General features: G+C 33.0%; 1 protein-coding gene across 1 annotated transcript in view; it reads right to left on the bottom strand.

Moving 5' to 3' along the window:
* Nucleotides 1-451: 451 nt before the first annotated feature.
* LOC124355191 (nicalin-1-like) overlaps nt 452-16,810 on the bottom strand; it is a 31,286-nt gene continuing 14,927 nt past the window's right edge. Inside the window, exons 10-13 of the mRNA XM_046806198.1 lie at nt 15,101-15,222; nt 14,839-14,937; nt 12,585-12,663; nt 452-5,923 (exon numbers count right to left, since the gene is read on the bottom strand). Of these exons, the coding sequence (XP_046662154.1) occupies nt 5,858-5,923; nt 12,585-12,663; nt 14,839-14,937; nt 15,101-15,222 (366 nt within the window). The 3' untranslated portion in view covers nt 452-5,857. The remainder of the gene's footprint in view (nt 5,924-12,584; nt 12,664-14,838; nt 14,938-15,100; nt 15,223-16,810) is intronic.

Genomic DNA, 16,810 nt, shown 5'->3' with positions numbered 1-16,810 from the left:
AGACAGTACGGGGATATTTTAATAGTTGAACATCTAAGACTTATCTGAGCCATTGACTTGGTGTTTTAATTTAATTTTGTATTTTCATAAACCAGTTGTCTAAGAGTAATTTTGTAACCTCCACTCCATCCAGTATCCAAAAAAACTGGTCGTCTTCTAGCTGCTCAATTGTCATGGCTATTATTGTCTGATAAATAGTCGTAAACTGTAGTATAATACAGGCAGTCTCTGGTGGTACAATCTGGTCAAAGTTAGACATAAATGTTAGCTTGGACCCTTACATGTCCTATACTGGACTTTAAGACTGTGCTGTAATTCTTTGTCCCCAGACTCAATACAAAACATTAGCATGAATACTGCCTAATGAAATGATTACATAGTCATGACAGAATAAGCATACTCTTTCTTAATGCCTCCTATAGGGAAAAGATGAAATAAAACAAGATTCGTATCAAATCTTAAAATAGAATATTTATTGTAAATAACTAAACAATCATTGTTGGTCCACAGAGGCAAATATTGCTGACAATGATATTCAATACACAGAGGAACAAAGCAAGATAACAACAAATAAAATTATTACACATAAAAACACGATTATGGAAATATGAAATAAAATTATATAAATGTTGGTGTAATGACAAAACAAGATGTTGATAACTTATTACGATATCTTTATGTGTACAATGGATAGTAATTCTAACAAATGTACAAAAAAATATTCTTTTTATTTAGACTTCATGAAAATGGTCTATTCTCCAACATTAAATTTTATATTCTGAAATGGTAAATCAATTGAAATTATTAAGCTTCATTCATGCCCTCATTAAAAAAAATTTAGTGGTTATTACTACAACTGTTAAGCATTTAGGGAGTTGGAAAATAAAGTAAAAACATATGAGTTGCCAATGGAAAGTAGGAGCAATAACATTCAACATTGATATCGTAAATTTAAACAAAATAAAAAGTTGATTCCATCTGTTTTAAATAATGAGTGTAAAAATTCACAGTGTTCCATATATGATAAACACGTTGCTCCTATAAGAGTAAAAACCTTTGATCATACAGGCAAAATATTAAAATATTGTATTACTAAGAATCAAACAGAACCTAAATAATTATATATTTATGGAGCACACATTTAACGCATAGATTCCAATTTTTATTTTGTAATTATTGCTGTAAAATACAATTAAACTCAACATAAAAGATATTGTAAGAAATGATGAAAACTTAGTTATTAAAATATAATTATTTGACTAGATAGATTATTAGATGAGCCTTAAAAGTATGTGTAAATATTTCTCAAATAATAACTGAAACTGAATGACTAATAGTGAAATAATGACAACATTGATTGCATTTTTAATAATCTTATTATAGACTGAAATGTATGAATAAATGAACACACAAACATTAATTTCAGAGGATATTACGCATTCTCTAGTACGGTATTTAGTGAAATTGCATCTAGCACAACTGTAAAAAATAGCTGGGCAGGCAGCAGATGTTTTGTAATAACTTTGTTATCCAAGTGCAAATCTTCTTGGTACCAAAATAAACATAAAAATATTATACATCCATAAAAGACTAATCAGAATATATGGACTCAAATTTATTTAATATAAAATGTCATATTTTAAATAATAAAAGTGAAAAAAGTGCATTCACTGGAATCAATTTGATATTAAAAAGGTCTATATTTTAAAAAGTTTTAAGGTAAAACTTTGAACTAAAGATATTTTAGACAGCACACCCAATAATATCCAGATCATAGAAGAATTTATACAATTAAAACTTCAACCTGTTCCGAGCAGTTTGAATCATGGATCAATGTTATTCGTTTAACAAGTATTAGGAGGAGAAATATGTATAAGACTGTTCATGTGTCTTACTTGATATAAATGAATGAAGGATTATAACTTTAACTCTGAAATAGATGATGATAATTAATTGTACAAAATATTGGATTAAATTTATAGTTTGTATTTATTTTGTGATATTATAGAAAAGGTTTGAAAAGGACTCTTTGAATTGAATTTTTGGAATTTAAACCTTCAAAGACAGTAAAATATTGCAATATATTATGCAGTTTTTTTTTTAAGTGTATAGGTTTCAAGGACTAAATGAAAAAAAACTGAAGTAATACATGGAAGCAGGAAGTTTAACCAATGACTGGGTAAACTTTAATTTCTTTCATATTTTATCATGATGAATCAACCCTTAAAAGATGAAGAACATGAAAATTAAGTGTTGGAAAGTCATTGTTGAAAGTCCACACGCTGTGCAGATAAAAATCTGAGGTGCTCAGGTGATCTGAGCTTGATATTTAGATACCATCTTGATGTATGTTTTTCTTGTTGTGCCTGCAGTACAGGTGCCGCCAAAGGCCATAGTGATTGTTAAAGGAATCTTTTATTGGCACTTTCCCGTGATAAGATCACATTGAATGATTAGGCACGAGAAAGTGGCGATCAGAAATGGACCTGGCCATTCATTAGTGCAGCCTTTGGTGCCACCTTGACTGCTGGCAGAAAAAGAAAAACATTCCTTGAGAAATACTTAAATTCAAGCTGAGACCACCTTAGCACTCCAATCTCGAAGAGTATTCCATTGATTAATTAAATAAAGTAAGGATAAATTTGCAGACCGATAGATTCCATGTGGTCTTCTAGATGTGTAAGAAGGGAACTATGAATGTCAAAGAGGGGGAGTGGTGGCGGGGGGTAGTCAACTCACAGATTGTGCTTGTAACTTCCCCCTCCACTCCACGTGACTAGTAGACTACTGTTCATTGTCAGGCCACGGACCACATGGAATCTCTAGGCCTGTAAACTTCTATCCAATTATAATATGTATTATAGACTTGCTAACATACACGGGACTGAGTTAACTGTGTTCCATATGGCAGTGATATCTACCTTCTCATCGCTCGGTAATGTCAACTATGGCTTTCTGATATTTAATTTTTATGATTTTATTTTCTAAAGACTGCCTGATACTCATAATAAAATATGAAATAAATTTAAGATGACCCAGTATTTTTGCTCAGAATTACTAAAGTTAAAAATGGACAATTTCAACAGAAACGACTTTTACTAAAAAATATTCAACCCTTTTAACCCCAGCCATTATATCAAGTGATGTGCCAAAAACTCCAAACAAAATGTATGATTTTTGTAAACAGCTTACAACTAGGCTATGTTTTAAGTTGTCAAGCTACTTTTTTGTTTCACTTCTTAAATGTAGTTTACATAAATTTAAAAAACAAAATAATAGTTTAATCTGATAAAATAATTACTACGGTTTTATAGCCTATATTTAAAAAACTAGAAAACTTATCAATACAATATTTACAATAGTAGAAAATGTTTTCAGAAATTTACAAAAATGAATAATACACTAAACAACTGAAAGAACAATGTAATATTATAGCAATCATAACAGCTGAGTTTAAACAAATGATATTTTATCAACAATTAATTGAACCATAGATCCACTTTACATGTCTGTAGACAGGACAGAAAGTGGGTTTAATGTCAATGTCTGAATAATGTGATACAATATTTTTGTACTATAGCAAATTAAATAAGTTTATAATTGGGAAGCAGCCATTTCTTTTTAATATTAGGACGGTACTTTGGTATTATCCGGAGGCCACTATGTTTGTAACAGTTTTTCTTACCGAGGACCTAAAAGAAACTATTAGAAATAACAGACTTTATTTGACTTAATGTGAAAATTAAATGTCATTATGAAGATCAGTTCCTCCCAAAAGGCAGCAATGTCGGTGAAAAGGAGGCCACTCTGTCTCTATCTACTGTTGGTTATTGGGCTATATAAATAAGTAAATAGATACGAAGGTATTATAAATATAAAAAGTTAATGAGCGATCATGTAATCTGAGCTTGAATTTAGATACTATTTTGAGGGATGTTTTTCTTTTTTTTGCAGGTTGGTACCAAAGGTACCACTGACACTCACACGATGACTATGGGCATTTCCGATTGGTACTTTCCCAACCTCTGAAAAGTTCTAAGATTTTGCACAGGAATCAATCGTCATGACTTGTAATTTTCACAGTACATCAAATAACGTCTGTTCTTTCTAAATAATGTAGTTTTTTCGGTACCCGATAATAAAAACTCTTCCAAAAATAGTGGCCTCCGGATAACAGCAAAGTACCATTAGTGAATAGATTAAGGCAGAAAGGCTAAGAATTCTTGTCCACCTGATACTGTGGAAATAACCTGTACATGGATAAAGTGTTTATTGTTACTTTTGATGTGTACTGATATAAGTGCTCTATAGGTGAGTTGTATATTTTATTAAACTAATCTCATTCATTAGTATACAATATAATAATCAGTACAATCATTGTTTAATTTTTTCATGTCCACGCCATGCGGATAAGTAGAATACTGTTGTACAAAATTTAAATGACTTCTTAATATGAAAGCATAAAATTCATACGGATTTTTCATAAATCATTATTTTAAAGAATATGATGAAATCAAATCCAGTGTTTGGATAACAATTGGTATGAATGTAATAATAAATATTACATTTTATAGAATAAAAAGTAATGGTTGATTCAAGAATAATATTTTTGTTGAGTTGTGTAAAGTAATGTTATTTGCTGTTTGATGCCCAGCTTTAACCTAACAAGCAAATACATTGTTCACTTAAAAAAATTTGATATCAATTTCATCCATCACGCTTCAATATCCCTACTTGTTAATTTTTCTGTGCTGTTAATAAAAACCTACCATATTCATTGTTCGGTATATTAATTTACAACTAAAACATTATATTGGTTTTACATTATAACATATGCCAAAATACTTACCATATGATTTATATTTTAGGTTTAATATAATGTTTCATGTTTACATTTCATATAACAAATAATTTTATATTATTTAATAATAATACATACATATTTTGAATTAGACTATATGGTGCACAACAATGTATCTAATCCATTGCTGGCATTGAAGTTTTATGGCTTAAATCAACCATATCATCAAGTTTTCACTTCCCTTCCCATATCATTAAATTAAAAGCCTATGCATTTGTATTGGTAGTTCTATAGTAAGTATTTTTACTCAGGCAATTTAAAATAATTAATGATATTTTATTCACAAGAGAAATTATTTTTTTAAACTAGAATTAAAAACCCTCTTCTCCATCATTAAATCAACACCACCCATTACCAAGCATTTTATTTAAAATATATTACCTACATTTTTTAATGGTACTTTAAAAAAGAAATCCAAATACCAAATCCAACGAGACAGTCCTCATCAATAACTCTCCTAATTTTCAATCGTTGAAATGTTTTGTAGAATTACAACTGATATCTTTCAATATTTTCAGTAACTACTAAATTGCATATTTTGAATGTTAGATCAGTTTTTAGAAATACAACTAGACATACTAGTTGTCCCAAAGATTGCATTCTCTTTGTTTACATATCATTAAAAAAGGCCAAAATAACAATCCCATCAAACTTTACGAGGTAATAATGTCATTTGAGAATATACGAACATTTAAATTGTAACTTAAAGCTAATAAGACTAAAAGAAACACCCTGTTGTATTTCTTCACAACTTAAATGCTTCTAAAGTACATTGGGAATTCATGCGAGCCCATGAACCACGACGGCTGACTAGCTACACTAACATACACAAACATTCACTTTGATTGACTAATCATTTAGCTTAAATTGAGGTAATACTATTATATACAAAAATTGTTCTCTTTACTACAATAAATGTTGTCTACAAAACGCCACAGTACGTTTGCTACATACTGAAGAGATCACTCCACACAAGTGCAGGCGTGTTCTTCTGCATTAGTAAGTTTTACTTTTCTTCTGCATTGTGAATCTCAGCATGACACTGTAGAGCTTGGGAAATCCCTGCAAACGAGAAAACATTTAAGATCCATGCATAAACTGGGTTAATCATCTACCGACGACATGTGACACATCAGAAGCCTGCCTTTTTCTTATTGCCTACTGTTACATCCAAATATTCAGTATTTTAGACTTATATAAGCAAGATAAGATGAAAACACCATTGTATTTTTTTAATTTGTATTTCCATCCTCTTAAGTTATTCCATTAATAGCAATGTTCAGAATCTATAATGTTTGCAAAATGTTGAGTTCTGGAAAAATATTTACTGTATAACGTTTTTCAAAGTAGAATTTCACAATATTTGTATGATAATAGACAATAGACAATAGACAAACTTCTTTATTTACATATTCATTAAGAACAGTTATAGAGTCACATAATATTATTACATAAATATGGATGATGAATGTTTATACATTTGTGTTTCAGTTAAAAAAAAAAAAAAAGTCAAGGTACATTTTGAAATCTCCATGTTTCATTGCAGGTGTTGAGAAACTCGTCCAGTGAATAAAATGGTTGATTTACTAGGATGTCATGCAGTTTTCCTTGTAGGGCACTCCTCTTCAATCTTCTCATTGTTTCTGGGAGAGCGTTCCACAACTTCCGGCCGATATAAGATGGTTTTTCTCCATAAATTGCTGTGCGATGTGGAGGCAGAACGTAGTTGGCTGCATGGCGAGTGTGTTGTATGAATGGATATCTTTCCCTGTTTGAAGACCCAGGCTGTGCACATGTAGAATTACTTCTTGGATGTATAGAGCAGTGACGGTCATTATGCCGAGGGTTTGGAAGGCTTGTCTGCAGCTTTGTTGATGTTCAAGGTCAGCGAGGATTCTAATGGCTTTTTTCTGCAGGACAAGCACCTTGTTGAGGTTTCTGACAGAGGATCCGCCCCATACAGCAATCCCATACCTCATATGGGTTTCTACTAATGAATAGTAGGCTGTTTTGGCATTTTCTAGGTTTCCAATCCATTTTATGCGCCGAACAGCATAAATACCTATGCTGATTTTTTTGCAAAGGCCATCCACATGCTCTGTCCAGCCGAGATTTCCATCCAGAATGATTCCAAGGAATTTAACATGGTTTTCAATTTCTACGTCAGGTATTTTTGGAATGTAGTCTTTTCTTTTACTAAAGTTAATCTGTATGGTTTTTGATGGATTTACAGCCAGGTCATTTTTCCTGCAGTATGTCAGTGCTTTGCAGAGGGAGTTGCAGGCGGTTGTATGTACTCCTTCTGCAGTGTCATCCTTTATTAAGAGTGTTGTGTCATCAGCATACATTACACAGTTGGTATTGTGATCTTGGATGTATGCTGGGAAGTCATTGACAAATAAGACAAAGATGACTGGGCCCAGGACTGATCCTTGTGGTACTCCACGTGTGACTGGTTGTGGGTTTGACTGGTAGGTGTTTTTATGGCCAAGTGTAATGTTTTATAAAAAGTATTCACTTCGCTTATATTTATTTAGTATAATACTAGTAGTTACCCTCGGCTTTGCATGCAATTTAATTTTGAAAAACATAATCATGACACCATGAGCATATTCTTTTTAGATGGCATTTCAAACAATCCAGAAATAGGTGATACTTAAAGATATTCCAGTCTCTTGTTCCATTTTAGATTTAAGTTTAAAGATAGGGTCCTGAAGTCGGAGAGTGACACTACTTTTTATAAGTACCTCTAAAATTTCACGAATATCTCTCAAATATTTCATATTTCACTGAACAGCTTCAACGATTTTGGTATCAACTGAACTATTCTCGGCTAGTGTGGAGAAATCGTAAGTCAAAAGAGAGACAAAAGTCAAAGTCTTTAACTTTCCAATTAACACACTTTTATTATGTAATAAATTATGACATTTTACTGTTGTTTATTAAAATCTCAATAAAAATAAACCTAAACAAAGAAAATCTTCTGCACATAACATAACACTTGTAAAGTGTAACTGATTTTGACAGATGAGTAACTACAAACATTTACTAACAGCTGTTTAACCCTACAACTGGCTTGAAAAAATTTTCATCGCCAAAGTAGTCATATACAGTTATTTAAATTTTAGGTATTTCGCGTCATATAAATGGTTTTTATTTTAAATATTATGGCAGAGCATTTACTATAGTACCGATTTATTTTTCTTGCTTCGATTATCGTAAAACACCAAACGTCGTTCTTAACGGATAGCTGACGTGAACGTGTGTTGTTGTTGTAAAACTCTAAACAAGTGCCAGGTTTTGTGTTTACTGTTATGAATCCAATATTATTTGTGGAAAAATGTATTTTATAATGTTTTAGTGTTTTTATTACTGTGGTTTAGTTTTCTTAGGTTATCGTTTTAGTTGTTCACATGATTGGTCTCTACTTCCACCCATAATGATCTCAGAGAGCTTGTTTTGGATCATCCTATTTATAGTAATAACAATGTTTTTTTTTCACATTGAGGTAAACGTGACAAATCATGTAGCAAAGGTTTGTGATCTTGGTAAGTGATTTCTCACAATTGTGTGAGTCAGACAGAGTTCTTCTTCCACCCGTTGACGTGCTTGGCCCTGCTCATGAACTCGCGAATCTCTCCAACACGAACTGTCGCTTGTGTACTGTATGCGAGTGTAAAAACTCTAAAAAGAAAACCAATTTATTTTGCCCTGGATGTAATTGTGGAGTTCACCCAAGTCCTATCATCTGCTCGAACATTATGCCAGACCAGTTCCACAGAGAGGCCGCAAACGTAGGGTGGAATACAGTGACTCAGTGAAAGAGCAAATTTTTCTATATTATACCTATTTAAATAAGGTAGGATTCAAATTGAATATTTCATTTTATTTTTGATTTAAATATTATACTTACATAAGAATAAATGCCATGACACATAAGATTACATAAGATTATGTTTAGCCATGAAAGATATTATTTCTTCAAAGATCAACCTACTTAAAAAAACAGTAACTGCACACGCTTTTTCACACAAAGCCATGTAACAAATAAGTTTTGAGGTAAAAGTTAGGATAACTGTGTATTTTTGAAATTTGCACAAAATTGAGAATAAGTTACACTTTTACAGTTTTCATGTAAAACTTATTTCTAAGCAGTTGCACAACAGAATATTTACAAAAATATATTTTTATAAATAACATTATTTACATGGAAACTAACAATAGCTTATTGTTATTATACTATTCTTCCAAATATATATGAATAAATTGACATATAATTGTTTAAATTTGGACTGACAGTTATGAAATGAGATACATTAAAAAAAAACCCCATCTGCGTTGCTGTTGAAATAGAGCCGCCAGTGCACAGTGATACCATTGCTAGTTCTAGGGTTAAATGTATATAAATTACTTCCAGGAAACTAAGAATGTCCATGTAAAGTTTCGCTACAATCAGTCCAGTAGTTTTTACTTGATTGAGTAACACATACACAGAGGGACATCATTAGATTTTTATATAATTGTATAGACAAGTAATAGTATAAATGATCTACCAAACACATTTTAAATTTTTATACTCAGCCTGTTTTCAGCATTCTGCAAGCCATTTAAAACTCACGAAAATATAAATTCTGCTAAGATCACATTGTTACAGACATGTTTAAGAAATGTTGATTACTATTAGCAATATAATAAAAGATGTTTGTTCAATGTAAAAAATATATCCATGAGTAAAATTAAAGATTTTTTAATTAAACATCACAATTAAACTTTTAAAGACATTACAACTGGAATAATAATATATATTCAAGAAACATGTGTATTTATACAAGAATACCAATTTATTCTCACAGTTTTAGAGAATTCTATCAGAGCTTTATAAACCAATGATTACTAAAGAGATATTAATGTTCCTGATATTTAACCCTATGCGCTCGAAAGGCCAGCAGTACTGGCCACACCAAGGTTGCAGACACCTCGTGTTAGTTTTGCCGTAGTTTGTCCTCGCAGCTCGTATGGCCAGTACTGCTGGCCGCACTTCTTTTATTGACAGCTCGGCGGCCATATTTGTTGTTTGCCTCACCAGATCGGAATTATTTTTCAATTTCCTCCGTGTTATTTGCATAGTAATTTAAAATGTTTAAAGAAGAATTGAAAAATAATTTAAAATTTATTTTTAATGAATATTTCTATTACAAAGATAAACTTACATTTGGAAAATTTAACTCTTAAACGTATATTTTTAACAAAGATATGTAAATAAAATGTTATAAAGTATGCCTTTACATTTATGTTACACTCAAACATAAACTATTTTACATTTTTCTTAGTCTATAAATTTTTTTACGGAATTAAACTTTTAAAAATACATACCTAAGTGTAGTCAAGAATAGTTAGCACACATCTTCTAGTAAAATTTTCTAGATTTTCTCTATTTTCCATCTCTTCTATCATTTCAGTGTATAGGCCCACTACACGCCATTTGTCTCATTTGCACAGTCAATGTTTGGAGAAGAATTATAGGCTAATTTAAAATTTACTTTTATATAAACTTTCTAATACTAAGATAAGCATGAATTTAGGAAATATAAATCTTACATTAACATTGTTAACAAATGTAAGAAAATAAATGTCATTACAGTTCTATGTTTTATTACTATATACACAGTCACAACTATTTTACAATTTTTTCAGTCTTTAAATTTTTTTACGGAATAAAATTTTTCAAAACATCCACTTGTCCGGGTTGGCTAGCACAAGTCTTGCAGTAAAATTTACTACGTTTTCTTTCTTTGCCAGCCCTTCTGTCACTGCATACTGCGCAGTCTTTCGTACATAACCTTACTGCCTGCACTGAGCTTTGGCGCTAAAACGATTGAAATGAAGGCTTGGTTGTTTAATTCAAAAGCTGCTCGATAGGTTTTCAGCACTCACCATTCATTATAAAACAAATAGAATATTAGAAAATAACTGCTATGTTTAGTGGCCAGTGGTGCTGGGCTTTTTTTTTTTTTTTTTCCCCTTCTGAGGGAAGAGGACACTTTGTCCCCGCACTTAGTCCTAAAAGGACCTTTGCACCTCCCTTACTTTAATTTGTGCCCTCAAAAACCGAGGCTTTTGCAAAAACCAATCAGATTTAAGGGCTCCTGTTCTCTGATGTCCTTGGGGCTGAGGAGATATGCTCCCAAGTATCTTTTCCTAGTCTCTACGATGGCAGGACAATCCAACCAAATGTGCTCTGCTGATTCCTCCTCTTCTCCACAGAGTCTACATTCGCTGCTCCGACTAAGGCCCACCTTCAAAAGGTGCTTCCTCAGAGGGCCATGTCCTGTCAACATTCCTAATATCAGTCTTATATCCTCCTTATTCTGGTCTAGGAGAGCTGTCCACCCTTTTGCATAAGGAGAGATAAACATTTTGGATATTCTTAAACCCGAGGCTCTACTCCAATTCTTGTATCTTGTCCTCTTTTCCCAATCTTTAACCAGAGCTTTAACCCATTGCGGATCGTATTGTTTTGGCGCGCGGGCACCAGCGGGCGCGAATTAATTCACGGTCAGCGGCCGCACGAACAGCAATGGTGTGCCACATCATATCGCTCGCTATTGTATACTAGAACATTCAGCTGCGAAGATATTCGTTCAGATGAAACATGGGCCTGCTGGGGTATCCGTGATGTAGGAACGATAACACGCGAGCAAGGTTACGGCGTGGCAGGGATGATGTCTGAATCATAGTCTAAATAAAGCGGCTCGGGCGAATCGATTGCAACACCCGGTCCATTGTCTAGACTAAACCCACCAACATGTACATCTGCGTCGTTTAGTTGTGTCACTAACCTCAAAAGTATTATAATAACAACAGAGGAAAACACCCAAACAGAAGCGCAAAAAGCAGAGAGTAAACTCATATGAATGATTTTTCAACTTCGACATACAACTGCGATCTGTAGGATATTTAGAAAAGTTTTGAAAACTCTAAACGTAGACCGTTGTTAAACACTCTTAGTAGACAAGTGAAGACGATCACCCGATCTATCAGACATTAACAGCACTATTTGGAGGGAAATTTAAAAGCAGACCGCTTTTGCGACCTGAGCTCGTCACCGCGCCGTTAGGCCCGGCCGATGCGTGACGAGCCCAGCTCGTCAGTGATCCGCAATGGGTTAATGTTGGAGAAGGATATTCCACAACCTGGCTCAGGCCCCACCAATGTGGATTCTGCTCCCTTTTTGGCGAGGATGTCCGCTTTTTCGTTCCCATGAATTCCTTCATGACCCGGCACCCAGCCGAGTGTTACTCTGTTGTTTGTTGCTAGCTCTGCTAGAGCATTCCTGCATTCTCAGACCGCTTTCGAATCAATCGAACAGGTATCCAGTGCCTTCAGTGCAGCCTGACTATCAGAGAGTATTAGGTATGATAATCCTTTTGTCCCCAACTGTGTGAGTCTTCTAGAACATGAATCTATTGCCATGACCTCCGCCTGAAAAACTGAGCCTTACGAGCGGTGGACGTATTATATATTGGCCAGTACAGCTGGACATACGAGCTGAGATAACATTACAGCAAAAATTAATCCGTGCTCCCGACAAAATGGCGGCGGCCAGTAGAGCTGGCCATATGAGCTCCAAGGACAAATAACAAATACTACCTTCGAGCGCAAAGGGTTAAGATTAGGCCTGGGAAAGTAGTTTAAAACTGAAAAATTGCACATAGTAACTTACTTGTATAAACACGTAGACGATGGTCAAGTAGATAACAATGGCGAATGTGAGAAACAGATCAAACACTGCTGGTTTCACACTGAAACAAAACATTAGCATAATTCTTGAAAGTCAATTTTAGTTACAAGTTTGTTTTTTACATTAATGCCCAGAAAATCGCTGCAACAGAACTAATACAGATTTAAAATTTTCATTTTAATATAAATCACAAGTATTTAGTAGAATAGTAATTGCTGTTCATATTGAAATTGTTCTCTAATAATTGAAATGTATAAAGAAAAAGTTAAAGAACCAAAAATCTAAAAAATAATGATTTACATATAATATATAGCTAAACCAAAGGTTCATACATAAACTGCATTTTAAATTTCCACGACACCTTCACACTATTTTACCGGTTCTCAACATATCACATTAAAAAAGTAACAAAAGATTTGAGTGCACTAATACAAACATGTTTTAAAATATAGTATAGTTATGTGTGAAAAACTTCCATGTTGATGATTATCAATTAAAATAGAATAAAATTAAGCATAATTAATTGGTAGAGTATAATAGACTTAGGCATTAATTTATTATTTTAATTTGCTTGAACTAACTTTTTCTATTATATTTACTACAACTACAGTCGGGGCCACCAAATTAGGCGGGTAGGTGGAATTGCGCCGTTGCCAGATTGTGCAAACATCGTGAAATAGAATAATCCCTGAATTGTATCCATTTTAGAGCTTGATATTGTTTGCTTTCTCCTGAGATTCTGATGACATCTTACAAGTTACAAAGATGAAAATCGTATTATTGGCTTCAGGAGAGACCGCTGATGATAACGATATATAATTTTTGTATGTAAATACAAAAATGTAATTTTGAAATACTAAATACCTACAAACCAATTTTAATTCATTAACATGGTGTATTAAACATTTCAGTAAGCGAGGAAGTTTTTTATTTTTTGGTTAGGAACATTTTTCCTGTGGCAAAGTTTTAGACAAAGGTATAAACTTTATGTTTTGTTCCAAACAAATTTTTTTAAGTTTACTAACTTTGCTGGGAAATGCGTGCAAACCTAAATTATTGAAATCAAACACGCAGAGCGATGCGTGCGCCGTGCGTATACACACAATTTCTACTCAACTTTTTTTAATAGCAATACTTTACTTTCTATTATTTTTATCATTACTCAACTATAGTACCTACTATGTATTGTAACCATAGCGAAAATTAAATAAATATTTTAAGTTTAATAAAATTAACCGTGCTTAAAACAATCTGTTTTGCCTTCCTTAACAAAATTATTTTAAATATAAACATTTTAAACACGTGTAGTAATAAAAATAATAAAGAAACATGTTTAAGTAACTATTATTAAACAAGTGACATTGTTAGTACATACTATTACATAATCACAGTGAAATTATATGTCAGTCCTTGGTTGATATGATCACTTGGTGGTTCCGAGTTACTTGCTTTTAATCTTTGTCAATGTCACAGTCACTGTCGCTGTTTTCGCTGTCTGATGAGTCTCTAAGGTTTATAATAACCGATAATAAGGTTTATAATAATCCGAGTGGAAACTGCAGCGTCGCGTCGGCGCGACGCTTGGACTAGGCAACAATGTGCACACAGCGTTGTCAATTTGTGCCTGAGAGCGACCGATTTTCGACCTTCCTCCGCTTCACCGGTCCCATACGTGGCAGCATCGCAAATCCACCCACCTGCCTTACTTGGTGGCCGTGACTGTAATTAAAATTTTGCAAGCTATATAGAGGAAACTGAGCACTTAAGCAAAGTCATCAAATGTATGTTATTGTAAAGAACAAACTGTACAAAACAAAAGACCGTATGAGGTGGTGTCACCATATTATACAAATAAGGAGCACAGAGACCACCAAATATGCTACCCTTCAATACAATCATGCCAAGTATTTCCTACCCTCCCTTTGCTACTGTAGGTTGTGTTTACATATTTACTTACTAATGGTAAATGGTACTGAAAATATATACAGCTTTATAACCAGTTCAAGGGACTCAACATGGTCACCGTACTATGTCAGATAAAAAGAAATGTTGGATACATGGAGGTGAATAAAAGTGATTAGACTGTATCAATATCAAAATCAAATAGAATAAACAGATATTATGAATTGTAGATACAAGCAATTCCATAAACAATAATCAGAACAAAACCCTTAATAATTTTAATTTCTTTAGTTTGTTTCTGATAGAAAGAGTACTAAGACAGGTTTAAACTTACCTGTATACATTTACTATGGCTTTGGTAATGTCGTAAAATACAAACTCTGGATCTCTTTTATCCGGAGTCTGATATGACACCTTTACATCCTTTATATATCTGAAACAAACAAATATTTGTGTGTGTGAGAGAGAGAGGATACATAATTTCATTTATTGTGAGAGAAATGAAATATGTTTAAAACGGTAGTAACAGTTTTGTACAAAATCTTTAGAACAAGGAGATCTAATAGTATGGAAATCGTTACGGTTAACATACTGACCCGCTGAGCAACTGCGACAGGGCCAGCACCAGGGGGTTGTTCTTGTCTGCCAGCAGCTGTGCTGAACGAGGCTGAGCTGTCAGGAACTCTATATATGTCTTGAGAGAATCCGCCTCCACACCCTGCAGTGAAAACATGTAACATTATCCCGTATTTATTTATTTCTAGTATTAACTTAGTAGCTTTTACATAAGCTTATTCTTATGTGCGGTGTAATAAAAATCATATATAGATTAATGAATGTAGTAGAGGAACTAGCTTGGTTGAATAGTGTCCATTATTTTAAATTCAAATGTCGATTGATATTAAGAATCTATTGTCAATATATTAATGTATAGACGATAGATAAGCGCACAAGTCATATAATGGTGAAAACGATGCAAACAAAGACAAAATAATTTAAGCAAAAGATATAATTACATGTGAAAATTAGAGACATATTAGAAACTAAATAGCTTATGAGGCACACCATCAGCCTAAAAGGTATCGAACCAAAATACAGCTCAAACATGATATAAACTATAATACAACCTATTATCATGGCTGATCTTGAATCTAAATTAGAAAGCACAAGTTAGAAAACACTTCCTGAGAACTCAACTACTTAGTAGACAAAAAAAGGTTTAATAATTTATATTATACTGATACTATTATTTATGACAGTTATTTTTTTATTAATTTTTATGCAGAAATAAATATACGTAGTACATCGGAAGGTTTAAAATATACGAGCTTTGTCTAAAAGCTTTTGACCTTGACTTTTGGTCAAAACATGAGTCAATAGGTGGCAGCCGTAATTTTTAGAGGAAATTTAATTTAAGAACATTCAGGAAGGTCTTTGATATTGTGCATCATTAAAAAGTGCTGAATAAAGGCTTGATGCATGAGGAATGAGCTGGCACATTGTAGAGATAAAGGATTCAATCATGTCATGCCTGTTTCCTTTGTATTGGATCTCATAAATGCCTTACGATATCAAGATAATATTCCTAAAACCGAGCATTTCTTTGACAGCTTTTTTCAGGGTAAACCCATGTATCATCATGAATAGTAATTTTTTTCAACATATTCAAATAATTACTTGACAAATCCAGATTGTCCTATGGGATTTCAACGTAGTACGCCCAACAACAGTGCTGAACAAATTAACAGCCAAAGCTATAAAAAAAATCAATTTGTTTTCTGGCTGGGGTCATTCATTAACAGCTAAAAAAACAAATTTTGCAGAAATCTGGTTAATTTTCAAATATTTATGTAAAATTTCACAAATTTTGAAATTGTGGTCACTTTCCACTGAAATGTTCTTTTTTGAATCACCTATTAAACCACTTTTTAATCTCAGTATCAAACCATAGGGCCATTACAGTTACCAAAAAAAAGCTTTGTACACCAAAGAGGTGTTTTTGAAACAGATTGAATTTCAAAGCAAAACTTAGTGTAAACTTTCTGTTAAGACGTACGATTACAATGAAATAAAATGCAAGCACATCTAATAATATGTGAAACAGCTATGTGACTCATTGACCCAGCAAACAAATTGTGATACATTGACCCTCATATCCAAACGATCAGCCAGTAAAGGGATACTTTTTGGACAAAACTTATGTATTAAAAATAAAAACTCAGACTATTCATAACACCATCATTTTGTGATAGGAGTTCGGGAGTGTCATGGCCATCATGTAACAATTCCACAAGTACTCACTCAGT

The sequence above is a fragment of the Homalodisca vitripennis genome, chromosome 2 (assembly GCF_021130785.1).
Source record: "Homalodisca vitripennis isolate AUS2020 chromosome 2, UT_GWSS_2.1, whole genome shotgun sequence".
Lineage (NCBI taxonomy): Eukaryota > Metazoa > Arthropoda > Insecta > Hemiptera > Cicadellidae > Homalodisca > Homalodisca vitripennis.
Note: the sequence above shows the minus strand (reverse complement) of the source record. Positions and strands in the feature narration are given on the sequence as shown.